This window comes from Dromaius novaehollandiae, chromosome 21 (assembly GCF_036370855.1).
Source record: "Dromaius novaehollandiae isolate bDroNov1 chromosome 21, bDroNov1.hap1, whole genome shotgun sequence".
NCBI lineage: Eukaryota > Metazoa > Chordata > Aves > Casuariiformes > Dromaiidae > Dromaius > Dromaius novaehollandiae.
In genome coordinates this window covers 4,156,679-4,171,291 of record NC_088118.1, presented here as the reverse complement: position 1 = coordinate 4,171,291, position 14,613 = coordinate 4,156,679, and the positions used below count along the sequence as shown (strand labels likewise).

The 14,613-nt window shown below is 49.7% G+C and overlaps 1 protein-coding gene across 1 annotated transcript in view; it reads right to left on the bottom strand.

Moving 5' to 3' along the window:
• The window catches only part of GRIK4 (glutamate ionotropic receptor kainate type subunit 4), a 209,398-nt gene that overhangs the window by 38,049 nt on the left and 156,736 nt on the right, over window positions 1-14,613 (bottom strand). Inside the window, exons 8-9 of the mRNA XM_064524269.1 lie at window positions 7,724-7,885; window positions 564-716 (exon numbers count right to left, since the gene is read on the bottom strand). Of these exons, the coding sequence (XP_064380339.1) occupies window positions 564-716; window positions 7,724-7,885 (315 nt within the window). The remainder of the gene's footprint in view (window positions 1-563; window positions 717-7,723; window positions 7,886-14,613) is intronic.

The window sequence follows — 14,613 nt, the reverse complement described above, 5'->3', positions numbered from 1 at the left end:
AGCATCAGAAAGCATGCTCCTTCTGCACGCTTCCAGTCCAAAAATACAGCTCAAGTTCAGTTTTGAGGTATCAGAGTGACAAACGCCAACCACTTCATGGAGCTGAAATCTGGGGGTCTGCTCTTGTGCCAGAATCACATTTGATCTGTTCCAGTAACCAATGCTCTCATGTTCAAAGACAACCAAACCCCTTCCTAGGGAAACTCACCTCTTGGCACTGATCTTTGAGCAGTTGTACCGTATGACCTGATACCAACTCGAGTTCACTCAAAACAGGGCTGAAATCATTTAGAAACATTCACACTTTTTTTTTAAATTCATTGAATTTCATTTTTTCTGTAGCAAAGCCTGAAAGATGGAGAGTTTCATGTCGTTCCAAGGCCAATGACAAACCATCTCTCAGATCTCCTCTCTTTTCATTCCCAGTGCTACCTTCAAACAGACTGACACTCTGTGCTCGACAACTGTGCCGGCATCAACGTGTACGTACATATTTTTTGCTTGCTTCTGGCAGGGAAAAGCACTAGCTACTGACACATCAGCAAACTTCATTCCCTTCTCACCATTCTCAGGTAGTTCATCAGGCTGGTGCCGTGCTGCCAGATCTGGGCAGATCCACAGGACAGGGGCTTCACGCCGATCTCCTGGCTCCGGTTCAGCTCCTGCACAGCACTCACCACAGCATAAACAGCATCAAACAGCAAGGCTGAAGAGAGCTGGGGGAAAAGGGAAGAAAAACTGAGATCCTTCAGGACTGGCACTGAAGGCTATAAAATTAAATAAGGCTTAGACCTCCTTTGTGCTGTACAGCCAAGGTGCATACTACAGAAAGAGGGAGCGTGCTCCGTTTGCCAGGCGGGTGGCCTAGAGGGTTGCACACAGGACGTCACTCTCAAAGCCTGCGTACGCTCACACACCCTGCCCGGCTGAGCTTGGGAGCTGGGGACCTGGCCTCTTCCCGGCTGCAGCTCGTCCCCACGGAGCTGGCCCAGGGACACTGCACCTGCACATGGCCCCAGGCAGACAGAGATTTTCTGCAAGACAAAGAACTGCTGTTACTGCCCTCTCCAGACTCTGCCGACCAGCCTCTCCCCGCACCTTCGGCACCTTGCAGCAAGCCAGAGACGGCCCTGTCCAAAACCTGAGCAGGGCGCAGAGAGGAGCAGCATCCCCATCAGATCAGCCAGCGTCCTTGGCTGACTCTGTGCAGACAGCTAGTGCTAAACGCCTACCATTCTGCTCCAGCAACACTGCATCTCCCCCCACACCAACCTGACGGGTACCAAGGGCAGGGGCAAGGATGGCAGCGGTGTCCCTGAACCGTGGTTCTGCATGAGGCTGCACAAGGGATCGCTTGGACACGTGTAATCCCATTGCCAGCCCCAAACCCCGTCCCAGCCTGTGACATTTCTCCATCTTCCTTGTTTACTTATCCTTTATATCTCTGCTTGCCTGTTCCTCACAGTTTCTGCAATCATTATTGTCCTTTTTTGCTTGTCCCCATTCCTTCCCTTTCTTCTCTACATCAGTTCCCTGAAGACGCAAAGCGTATCTAATCAAGCTGTGGTTCTCTGGCCCTTCAGTGGCACCTCTTCAATCTGCTGGCCAAGACTGACACGGGGAACACCCCGAGAGCATCAGGGTCATTCAGAGCTCTGAAAATAGGCAGATGGGCAGAATAAAGATCCTATTTTTGCACCCACAACACAAAAAATGACTATGAGGCTTCAGCCTTTATTAGGCATCAGAGAATCCTCATTCAAGTGCCACTATGAGATGCAGATTCACAAGAAATGAGGCTTAGCTGCTCTCAGACCACTTAGTCTTGGCTATCAGACCCCACAGAGACCATTTAGTCTCTCACTACAGCCTCCACTTTCCTGCCGGCTATTATCTGCACTGTAATGGCATTGCTGAAGCAATGGCCGGAATCCACAGAGCTCGTCCCCTCTCCTTTTCGCCTTTGTTTTGCTTGCCCTTAATCAGATTTCTTTGTCCATCAAGCCTCACGCACCGTGTTTCTTACCCATGCACAACAGTTTTGATGTTTTTGATCTAGTTCCTAATCGGTCATTTGCTCTCTCATGTCCATTGCTGTGACTAAGATTTCACTTTTAATTATCGTCACCTCCTGACTCTGCTGGAATTAAGCCGCTGCAGCTCATTACTATGAAGGCTACATTTTCCTCACGGCTGCTCCTGAGAGCGGCCTCTTGCCATCCCAGCTCCCAGCAATGTATTCAGCGAATGGCCTGTGGCTCCTTCCCCCACCTCACCCCACTGGTGACGGTTCAGCGATATCTGAGTCTCCTGCTCCTCCCCAAGTCTGATGAGGTTTATTCGCTTCTGCCAGGTGCCCGGCAGGGACAATCTCGCCCAGTTCAATCATCCCAATGCACCTTTGGCTCCCACCAACATTACTAATTTGAACAGAGTGAGACAGATTTAAGCCTGATTGATCTTACTCAGATCAGTGGTAAAAATTTGGTTGACTTCAATGGCCTGGGATTAGGCAGTTAACAAGCAACCTAAGGCTTAAAAATGTACAAGGCGGCACAAGTTAAAAGGCACGATCGCAGCCACGCGCTAAAACAAACCCAGCCACCAGCTCTGGTAGCTCCAGCAGCCCCCAGTTTCCTGCCTCCTCTCCGCTGGCACTGACTCGCACCTGCTCCCTCAGCGATTCCCCCTGCACCTAGCTGTCTGTCCGCCACGACCTGCCCAGCCTGTCCGTGCTCCTGCACAGATCGTAGCCAGGCGCTTTCCACTAAGCGTTAAGCAACTTGACTGGTCGTGGATCCAACTCCTCCTCCCACGCAACACCTTTTATCATCAGGGCTGAGAGGATTCGACTAATAATACAGACGGACTCCTGAGCTATGAAGTATTATTACAGCTCTTTCACAGGAGGGAAATGGCAGTGCCGGGGGGCCGAGTGGCTCGCCCGAGGACGTACGAGGAGCCCGAAGCAGAGTGGGAATAGCACTCGGGCTCCCTCCTGCCTAGCGTGCCTCAGACACGAGGCACCACGGCTCCCTTTACAAACGCAGGGAACGTCTCTCTTGCGCTTCTTCCTTTATGTTTGGTGATAAGTCTTCTACCTTCTTCGCTTAGCACTCACATCTGTTCTAAGAATTCCCCTCCTGGGAAGCATCTTCTAGGGTCTCTCAAAGGAGCTGACACATCCTTCTCCCTACCCTTACTTTTTCCCCTCAGTGTAAGTTCTCCTATAAACTCTAAGTAGGACTTCTCCAGCCAATATCATCCCCCACCTTGGCCTCTGTTCAATGAAGCTCTTTAGCACACACTTAATTTTAACCATGGACTGAATCCCATTCAAATTACAGGATACCATATCTGACGATCAATTGATTTCCCGAATCAGGACTCATACTAATATCAACTTGCAAATGAAAATGTTCCGAGAGCAAACGCAAGCCCTGCAACCCCAAAGTCTCACCAGCTCATACCAGATCCGAAAACTGGCCCAGCATTTTTAATTGTCTCCTGTTGGGTTTTCATTTCCATTTGCTCTGAGCAGTTAATGATCTCTTATTAGCTGTTGAGCAAGAAACTTGTAGATCTTAGTGAAGCATTTGACATTATTGATTGGAATATTCTACTTCTTAGCCTTGAACAATTTGCTAGGATTTCTGGTGGGCCCCTATATGATTTCAAGCAATTTAGGGAACAGGGAGGCGGTCGTGATGCAGAAAATGAAGTCCTCTCAGCAGGGAATGGGAAATCCCTCCCAACTTACCTCCTTTTTTTAAATTTTTAATCACAGCTCTTTTCAGAAGCACCTCATTTCCATTTCTTAAGCTGCATATCATTTTTTATGCCAGCCATTCCCTGCCCCACTGGGCTCAAAACCAGGATCCTATGCCACCCTCTCAATTTTGTGGGCCCTGGAGCATGACACTTAAATACACGGGGGCCTGGCAACACAGCAACATGCAAGTAAACAGACCCAGGCACCTCCTTCCAAACACCTACCTCAATTCCCCCTTCAACATCACTTTAAAAGCCATCAGCACTCAGTCCTAGGGAGGTTTCTGGCCCTTGCTTGGCTGTATTACACTCCTCTTTCCTCTGCCTAAAGGTCTTACATAGGTAGACAAGTCTTCTACCAAGGTTAACTGCGTGCGTGCGTCCCCCACGAGCTCACCACTTCGAGCCATCTCCTCCTGCCCATAAAGACAACGGCAAAAGGCTCACTCCAGTTAGCACTGAGCTAAGCTAAGCTGCCTGACTTCGCACTGGAGCGGATGGAGAGCAGCCACACGCTCTCTCGTGCCTTCGGGCCGTAACCTTTAGCAGAGCGGTGCAGAGTGAGCTGGAGGCAGCATCTTGTTAACTCGCTCCAAGCCGATTCAGCAGGGAATATCTGTCACTGCTCTCAAGTACACAGCCTCAGGTTTCTCCACGTTGCCTGCAAAACCTCTCACTACTTTTACATTCTCGTTTTAAACCACAGCTTTGTCACTCTGTCATAAAAAGCCAATTTGCTTGCTAACAAATTGATTCTCTTCCTCGCGTGCCTCACCTGATTTGTGCAGATCACTGTGGTTTTTATACTCCTCCTGCAATGCAATAGCTCCGCGACAGACTGCACGTGCAAGACTTGGTAAGCTGGTGCCCCCTCGCAGGTTCCTCGGTCTCAGGAGACTTCCCTCAAACGTTAAAGCCTGATTCTTGGTGATGAAAGTTGCTGAGGAAAATTGCAATTTGATGGATGCCTCATCAGAACAAGGCTCCAGCAAAGGGAGCAGATGGGGGGCTGCGCAGACAGGCCCCTCGCTCTGCTCCCCTGGGCACGCTGGTCAGCCGCACTAGGAGCGAGCTGTACCCAAGAAGTCATCACGTGTTGCAGGGCACAAACACGCTACCAAAGCATGGGGAACAACTCGCTAATTCGAAAGAGGCAAGAGACAGATCTCCAGCCCTTGCCCGCGTCAGCTGGCAGGACCATTCTCCCCGGTGCATTTAAGGGAACTACCCCAGCACGCCAGGATCCCCTGCACCTCTGCAGCAGGGACGGTTCCTGCTCTCAGCCCTGGTGCACCACAACTCCCTGCTGGTTGCAGCACAGCTTCCTCTACACGCCAAATCTGGCCTTCTAGAAATTAACAGCAGGTTCAGCACGGTTGAGTGGAAGATCCCACTGTATTTTTTATTTACAGAAATATCCCACATAAAGACCGTGTTTAAAGGCAAACTGTTCTCCGGGGAAATATGGGCAGGTTTGGGTGATTCAGGTTTTGTATTTTTGGTTTTTTTCCTTCCTAGAACATTGTCATCTGTATCTTTGCCCCCAAACATAACACAAAGAATTAAAACCATTAAAATCCTGTGAAATAGACTTTACAATCTGGATTTTATTCAATGAAATAAACACTTAATTACAAACATCTGTTTTAGCCTAAATTCTAATTACCTAATCTAGCCATCTGTAATTTGAATGATTTTGTCTGATTTCCTTTCTTTGCAATGTGATTAATGAGAATGGCATTAGAGCAAGCAGCTCCCTCCTCCTTCCTGAGACACTTCCTGAGCCCTTGCAAGAAAGCCCTGGGATTTTGCAGCTCACAGGAAACCTCCCTCCTGTCACTTCCAGCTGCTGAGCTTCCTTTTCTCTTTTCAGTATGAGCTATTCCAAGAGCTATCTGCTTCTCTGGACTAAAAGGTAAGTTCTTACACAGAGACACTCCCCAGGAGATGGGACCTGCCAGGTTTCCAACGGCAAGGAGAAAGAGCACTGCAAAATGAAGGATGCCCCTAGCAGACACAGGAGAGGACACAACTGTCCTGCTTGCGAGTATTGCATTTCACCAGCGCCAGAGGCAAGGCACTTTTCTCCTCCCCTGGGACAGGATGGCTCACCAGTGATGGGAGCCTCGGTAAGAACGTAGAGTGAACCTCGCCTTAATCAGAAAGGAACAACGAGCTTCTGGTTAAGACTTTGGACCAGGGTTCAGGAGAACTGAACCTTTTTTCCAGTAGTGCTATAGACTATCTGCCTCTGATAATGGGAAAAATGACTGACTTCTCTTCCATACCTCAGCTCCCCACTTGTACAAGAATAACAGTTCCTTCTACATGGCTGAACACCACCTAGCACACCGGGAGCTACCTGGTACAGTCAACAACAGCCTGACAGCAGGTGCTTGGGAAGCCAGCTAGGAGAAGGCACTCCAGGCCCAGGAAGGTCCTCTAACACCACCAGGGCTGGATTTGCTGTGGAGCGGTTTAGGATCATCGTGATCCAGTGTGACTGAGCCCCCCTCTCCAGCAGTGTCCTCTCAGGACGAGCAAGAAGCTTGTTATATTACTCAACGTGATTTATGAATGAATGGAAAGAACATCCATCTGGCTTAATATTACATCGAGGGGTGATTTAGGCTCAGGCTCACAAACCAAACAGCTCCATTCAGCTCTGAACTCATTCACTCTCTCAAAAAAATGCTGCAATAGGGCATACTCTTGCATCCTTCCACCTACAGACTTTTCTGGTCAAGATAACCCAGAGTAAGAAGGAGCTGCTAGCCCAGTCATTCTCTGCTATGTGCCTGTTCCTAGTGTCTTCTCTTTCTCTTATTAGAAGGAAATTCATTTTTAATGTCTCTGAACAGTCCTGCAACTGTCATCCAAACAGGAAGCTTCCTGATCAGAGATCCTATGGAGATTTAGCTGGCCAGCGAGCTCACTGCAGCCACCTCGGTGCAGGAAGGCTGCGCTGAGGGAGGAACAGGCTGGTCCCAGTCACGTACTCACCACAGCCTGAGCTCCACTGCCTCCATGCAAGCCGAGAGGGTGCAAATACAAAGGGCAGAAAACTCCTTATTTTGCCTGCTTAGAATCACTTTGTAGTGATAATAAGGAGGTTTTCAGCAATACACAGCTGCCTCACAGGTTGTCAAGGGGACTCTGACTTCATTAAAAAGATGCAAACAGTTGCACTGATGGCAATTTCCTCTCCCTTCTCCCAGCTCCAGCCAGAGCCCCCTGCATCCCCAACCTGGCAAATTTGCTTTGCAAACCTTCCCAGGCATTGAGAGTCCCTAGGGAAGATTTCAGCACTGATCTGCGGGCTCATCAGGGAGACGTTAGAGCACACAACATAGCACAGCCTTTTGGCATCCGCTTAAGCCCAGCTCTTTCTGTGCTATTTGCATCCAAACCCCCTCTTTTGCTTCCACAAGCAGCTTTCCTAAGGTAAATACACAGGGGCAAATTTCAAAGGTGGCACTGAATCAGGGTGGCACTCTCCCCTACACTTACACATAAATATAATTCAAATTAAGATAGGCATGAATTTCAAGCAGCACAGCCATTCAAGCACAGACAAGACCTTTAAAGCTCTAAGCCCTTCTCCTTCCCAGAAGTCCCTTCGAGCCACTGCAGGCTGTCAGAGGATTGCCTTCATATTCTCCAAATCTGGAGAACATTGTGTATGTCACAGCTTGATACCCCAAGCCCAGAGGTTAGTATGATTAAATAATAATCAGTCAATAGCATGAACCTATACCTTTGAGACCAGAGTTTCTATGTCTACCTCTACATGGTGTTCACAATACGTTGCCAATGCCTGCTCAGAACGAGCTTGCAGCTCTTCTCGCTAGGTTTCCCCTGGCTCTTGAACTCCTTTGGCCCACGTTCCAGATGGACCTACTGCAGCTTCTGACCAAGGGAGGCTGTGGGTGATGGAAAGGATTTTACGTACCGCTGGCCCAGTAAAAGGAGCATGATCGCAGTTCTCCTGCCAGGACTGGTTGAGGCTCTGGACAAACTCTTGGAAGAACGTGTGAGACTGGTTGAAAATGGAAAATCCCAGGATATTGACTCGGTCATCCAGCAGGCTGTCCAATCGCTGGAGGGAAAACTCCTAAAGCAGCCCAGAAATCCAAAACAGAAACAGGATTATAGGAGAAAACAGGCACTAAAAGCTTGAAAACCATACAATACCATACAGGGCAGCAGGAGATTCCCTGCAACAGAAAGGTTATGGCAGAGGTAGGAAGATGCCTGATTGTTTTCAAGTGATGCAAATAACCTGTTCCAGTGGTCAGAGGAGGTCAGTTCAGGTATGGGAGGTCCAGAGCAAAGTGGTGTTTAGGAGATCTATACTTCCCAAGCAATGTCCTTTCCAAGGCACCGCCAGAAAAAGATCCTTGCTCTGCGCAGCACGAACACACTGCTGTGCCTGCGTATCGCTCCCAAAGCCGGCTGGCATTCAGAGCACACAAACCTCCAGTCTCCAGGGAAGCCCCTCCGGCTGAGCTGCCACTACCACTGGGCAAGCGAAGCCACTGCACCACCACCATTTCCAATCCGGTGATACCAAGTTTTAACTACTAAATTAAACCAGCTCCCCCACACAGGGGAGCCTACACTGTTCCCACCTGCCAGCCAGAGGGTCTCCTCCACTAAGGCCCGGGCAGATGTGCCTGCACTAAGGACCCAAACGTTACAGCCATCCCAGGGAGAGGGTCGCGTCATGCAATACTGAGGTTAGACCTCCAGAGCAGGAGCTTGGAATCTCCTGCTGGATTCACTGCTCAGCTACAGACTTCTTAGCCTTGGTCAAGTCATTTCATGTTGTTTGAGGTCACGGTTTTGTCCGTCTGTAAAAAGGACATGACACCAGCTTCTTAGTGCCATCGTGTACCAGTAGCACATGCTGCTCCTAGGAGTCCTAACGCCCCTCCAGAGGGTGCTTTGACTGCTCCAGAGCCCTGCTCCTATTCCACTGCTGAGGAACAAAGTGGCAAGATGACCAGGACTGCAAAAAAAATAAAGCAAAAAAGGAGAGCTGCTCATGTCAGTGGAAGCATTATTCAACAAAGCCAGTTTCCTGGAGAAGAGTCCAGCCCTCCTTGTCCTATTAGCAGAAAATAATGGTGCCTTCTTAACTAATTTCTCTTTTGCTAATTGCTAAAATGGAGTGAGAAGGTGGGAGTAATAGTTTCAGCAACTGCTGAGTACCCATTCTCTTCCATCACTAATATGGATGTCTTTTGGCGTGGTGGACTACAAGATCTCAGGGAGTCTAGTCATTTTTTATCTTTCCCGTGTATGTGGGCACGCAGGAACAATATCTGTAAATCTCCGAAACAGGGAGTTACAGGACTATTCCAGCCCGGCAAACTCCTACGAGAATGTGATCAGACACAGAATTAAGTGCGTTTTGGACACAACCGCATTAACGTTAGGTAACATGAAATTGCCTGTGAACTATTGATTCATTTGAATGATATTATCCTCCTGCCTTCTTGGCAGGTTATCCATTTACACACCGCATCCTGTCAACCCGTGCAATGAGGGCAGATGGCTAATGAGGGCCTGGGCCTGAGGAGAGCCTGGACGCGAGCAGAGCAGCAGGAGATGTGTTAAGCCCCTGCAAACTAATACCTACCCCCAGCCAGAAGCAGAAGGCAAAGGGTGTGGGGCACAAAGCAACCAGCCGCCTGAGCTTCGTCATATGGGGAAGGCAAATGAAACATATATTCCAAAATGGCCACAAAGTCCAAGGCTTCAGTCTCAGCCTGGACCTCCCAAAACTCAAGGCATCTGAAATTGGGGCCTTCATTTATTTCTCCCCTGAAAATATTTCACAGCTTTTAACACTGCTCAGGCCCTGCCACAACTTTTAGACTCTACCTTTAGCCCACTTACTTTTTATTTTTAGTTACGAATGCCTTCAAGAGGGAAGTCAGCACCACTGTACCAAAAGGGAAACTGAGGCACGGGCAGAGGCGCGGTTTGCCCGGGTCATGCAACAGTCACAGGGCTGAGCCCAGAGCTCCCGAGTACAACCCCTGCGCTTTGGCCACTACGATGTTCGGCCTCCTTAGGCCGACTGAGTAGCAGGGTTATTCCCACTGCCCGGCGAGGCTCCCTGCGGAGGCCCTGGCAGGAAAGCAGCCCTTCCAGAGGGCACTCCTGCCCGTTTCAGCTCCGACCCTCTCCGAAGAGCCCTCCTCCCCGCTGAGGACCAAGGCAGAGGCCGACAGCGGAAGCGCCAGACAAAGCAGCTAAAGGTAGATGCTGTGCATGCTCCCCACAGAGTCAAAAATCCAATTCAAACATTAACAATAGCTTTTTTCAGCTCACATTTGGGCTTTTCAGTGCAAGCTTTGGTCGACTTCTATAGCCGACTCTCTCTGTATCTGTCTTTTTCCAGGCAAACCTCCAGCTACAGAAAACCCCATTTCTGTTGCTGTCGTACTCATAAAGCATCCACTCCATAACACACGGAGATCTCAGGGCCTGCATGAACCCATTTCCCTGCACTGGTCCCCTTTTATTCCCTCAGCTCTGGCTCCAACTTTCTTCCCTTAAATGTTTTTCCAACAGATGTGCACCAGAACTGTGGGCCCAGATCAGAAACAAGTCACTGAACCACAAGTTGCCTAAGCAACGAGATGGAGATAAGCAGCCCTTGGGGGACACACTTCATCTGGAATGCAGTAAGCGAGATTTGGTAAGGTCAGCCTTGCTACAGAGGGCAAAGAGGTGAGAGCATCCAGATACTGAGCTGCCTGCTCAGTTCCTATCCCTGTTTGGTTTTTCTTTCCTATACGTCCATTCACCACGCTTGACATTTTCAAATCCACGTTTTGCAAACACAAACTCATTTGCTGTTCAAGGCCTGCGCCACTCGGCTGATTTCCAGAGCCTCACGACCCACCAGTGAGCCTGGTGCACCTCCCACCCTCCCGAGGGAATACCTGGATTTCTGCTGACGAGCGATGGTTGAACAGTCCAGCACAGAGGCCTCCTGTAATGCTGCCTGCAAGCGGTGAGTGTAACGAGGAGAGGGGTGGAAAATTCTGCTCTTAAAGATCCCAATATATAGGATTTTAGATGGCTCTTTCCACCATGTATGCAAGTATTAATGCATTTACCTCTCCAAAGATCAGACTGAGGAACAGAAATACTGTTCATCTTTTAGAAATGAGACTCTGACATGCGAATGACTCTGTAAAGGGTACACAGGGATTCAGTGTCAGATCCAAGGATTTCTCAGTGCGGTCAACTCAACAAGATGCATACTGAAGGCAACTTTTGCCTAAACTAGAAAAAAAAAATTTAAACAGGCCAAGCAGAACTGCAACGTACATAGCTGACCTTGCCTTGACTGCTAGACAACGACGACAGGGCTAGTACTTACACATTTAATAGTTCTGCAACTGCCTTCCTCTCCTCCTCTCACGTATTTGCTGTTTCTTATCTGCAGTGCTGGCTGGGGCCACGGCAGGACAGAAGATAGCTTTTCAATGCAATAAGAGCAAGGAGCCATTAGGGAAACAGCTCACACCTGCCAGCAGAGGCTATTTAATGGAGACTCCAAGCCCTCACGAGCCTCATCCCAGCCTCCTCTGTGCCCCTTCGGCCAGAAACCACAGGCTCCGCGCTCCCCCCAGCTCTCCTGTAACAACCACCTGCACAAATACAGTTTTGTAACCACATGCTTTCAGGCAAGATCAGGGTACTTGGTGAATGCAAGCGGGTGCAAGCCAAGGAGGCAGGTACAAACTGCATCACCCCCCCCCACTACTGCCCTATTCCACAGCCAAATATCCCCCCCCCCCCCCCCCTTTTAAGGGAGTAATTGCAACTGCTGACCAGCACTTTGCCTTCTGCTTGAGCCCAGCTCCTTGGAACAGTCTTATGCCACCCGGTGTAGCCCAAGACACGAGGACGACCATAAAAGCTCACACCCACATTCGTGGGTACACAAGTTCTGGCTGCCTGCGTTCTGCCCCTCTTTGGGTTTGGTTTTTAGAGCGCCCATGAAAAGTCAATACGCTGGTTTGTGAAATCTCAGAAAAAATACGCCCTTAGGGTCTGCAGCCAGAATTAATGAACTTTTACAAAAGAAAAATCCCCAGTCTTTGCTCAAATCAAAGCAGCAAAGCCTGCAGCAGCACCAGGCAATTACAGTGTAGATTTTCTGACTTCTACTACAGGGCTGCGACTACTAAATATGTGCTGTTAAATAACAACACTTAGCAATTCCATGGCACTCTGTATTTTCCAAGTGCTAGGCACACATTAGCTAATTGAATACAAAGGGGTTTCCTGGGAGATGGCACTGGAGGAGTTATTAGAGGATGAAGTCACTCTTGGGTTTCTGTTCCTCATGCGGCACTCAACCCGCACCCTCACTTTACAGCATCAGACAAAACCTTTGGAGTGACCTGAACATTTAGATCATTGGGAAAAACCTGCCTAATAAAATCTACACAGCCAAGCTGTGTAATTCATGATTTTAAAGCCATGAGCTTAGCTTTTCTAGCATCACTAGCTGTGAATTATGATCTGCAGATTTACAGGCTATAGTCTCCATTCCATGAGGAATATAAACCCATAAGGTATGAGTATATTATTCAGTGCAGGTCTCTTGACTCACATGCTCAGATCACGTGCCAGCGTGATCCTGACTGGGACTCAGCACCCACAACCCCTCTCCAGCCTCAACGAGCACTGGCAATGGGGCTCCCGTGAAGTCTGACTGAAATTCCCCTCCTACCTTGCCAGTTCCATTCTGGTTCTTCAATAAAACAACATCAATATGCTGCTCTTCACATTGTCAGTGTCAGGGTACTTTCGCAAAGTGCTTTATGAATGTATAAAATCACTAGCATAACCCCGTGTTTATATCTGCCAGGAAATTATTATACCTACAATACAGAGGAGTAAACTGAGGCACAGAGCAATAAAAAGCAAGCAAGCAAAAACCTGCAAGGCAGAGTCAGCCTGAAAGAGGCAGGGAATAGCAGCATGCCTTAAGATGCAAAGCATAGAAGCAAGCATTTCCATTTAAGTATGCAACTGAGTAATTTCCCAAACCTGCACCTGATTCGGTCACCGACCAAGGCAGAACCCACAAGCGATGCCCAGGTCTTCCTTAGCTATTGGAGATGCTTCATCAGCGACCAGGAAGCCTTGTCACTGCCTTGTAGCAGCTCCTTTCTCTGCTTTGAGCATTTCCCATGGGTTTCCACTGGAGACAGGGCACATGGGTGGAGACCCCGGATACAAGGCTGCCGGCATCCCTCCCGGCTCAGCCTGAGGCACGGGAGCCCACCTTGCGGGGCCTCGTCACCGCCTATGTCCCCCACAGCGTCGCCAGCTTCTGCAGCAAGAGGAAACCCCTGCTAGGGAGACGCAGCCCACGCAACCCCACGTCTGGGTTTGGCCACCCTTGCTCTCACTCTTCCAATTTCCCCGTCAGTCAGAGAGCACCGATCGCACTGTCTCCCCCGAGATTCAAAGTCTGAAAAGACATAGGAGGCCTCTGTGTGGAAAGGGCCAGTCAAGCAGGACATTATGGCCATTATAATAGCCTGCCCGATAAGCAAATATTTTTTAAACTGCGGAGCTGCGAACCCTTGCGAGTCCTCCGCATTGTTATGCTGTGGTCTCACTTCAGCGAGTGGCTCCCCGTAATTGCTCGTCGCGCTGCGGAGAGGCGGCCGGTTTGCTATTGTTCGGCGCTCTGCATCAGCTATTGAGCTCCTTCTAGCTTTATTGATTTAGCTGGTGATATTGCTTTGCATCCCATTTGTGTGCACAGGACCTCACTCCTTGACTCGATTCTTATCACATTTTTAATAACCTAAATCACCCGGGAAGCAGGGAGATGGCGGCAACTCCCCCGCACTGGGGACAACTACGCAGACTGGCTCATTTCACTTTTTAGCGACTCCAAGACCTCCACACACCCTGCCCTACCCCGCCCAGCAGAAACGGAGGACGCGCTCATTTCCATCTCCTCCGACACCAAGCTGCTCCCATCCCTCCCTCCTCTCTTTCACACATGTACGTATCTTCCTCTCTTAATTACTGCAAGGACTTCATTGGATTTTCAGATGTGCTGATTAGCAGCCTCCCAAGCCGCCTCCCGTGGTGCCGCTGCCCGGCGTTCGGGCGGAGAAACGCCCAGCTGCTGCCCACCGACCTCCCTCCCCTCGACGCCAGCCAAGGATCCGGCCCTCCGACGTCAGGGCAGGGAGGCTGGCCGACACCGGCCACGGACTCGCCTGTGGGGCCAGAACACACCGTTCTGTTCCTTCTCTATTTTCGTGTGGGACGGGAAGGAGAACGTTGGGCCAAAGCTTCAATTTCTCTATTAGTCAGCTCTCCCTCTGGCACAACTTGGATTTCAAGACCGTTTGGGGCATAGAAAAGCCATCATCCTCCAAACATGGACTCACAATTCCCGTATTGAAACTGCCTGGCAGCCGTTATGCAGGAGCCAAGCTCTCAGCTAGCGCAAGGTCAGTACAGCCCTCGTCACCTCCTTGCCGACGTCACCAGGTGCCAGCGCGTGCCATTATTCACCACTTGGGATTAACCGAAAGAGATAGAATATCTCAGTTCTTGACACCTCAGCTAAACAAAACCCCCCCGAGGGAGCCCTTCCCCAGGCAGCAGGACAACTGTGCTCAGCCTGAAGGGGAGGGAGGTGGGATCCTGTTCCCGTTTACACTGGATCTGCTGCAGCCGCTCTGGAGTCACTCCAGGCTCTCACAGCCAGAGACGAACCACACGACGAGTCTTGAGCAAGACTCGCTGACGGAGAGGGGAACAGAAGGACTCATCTTA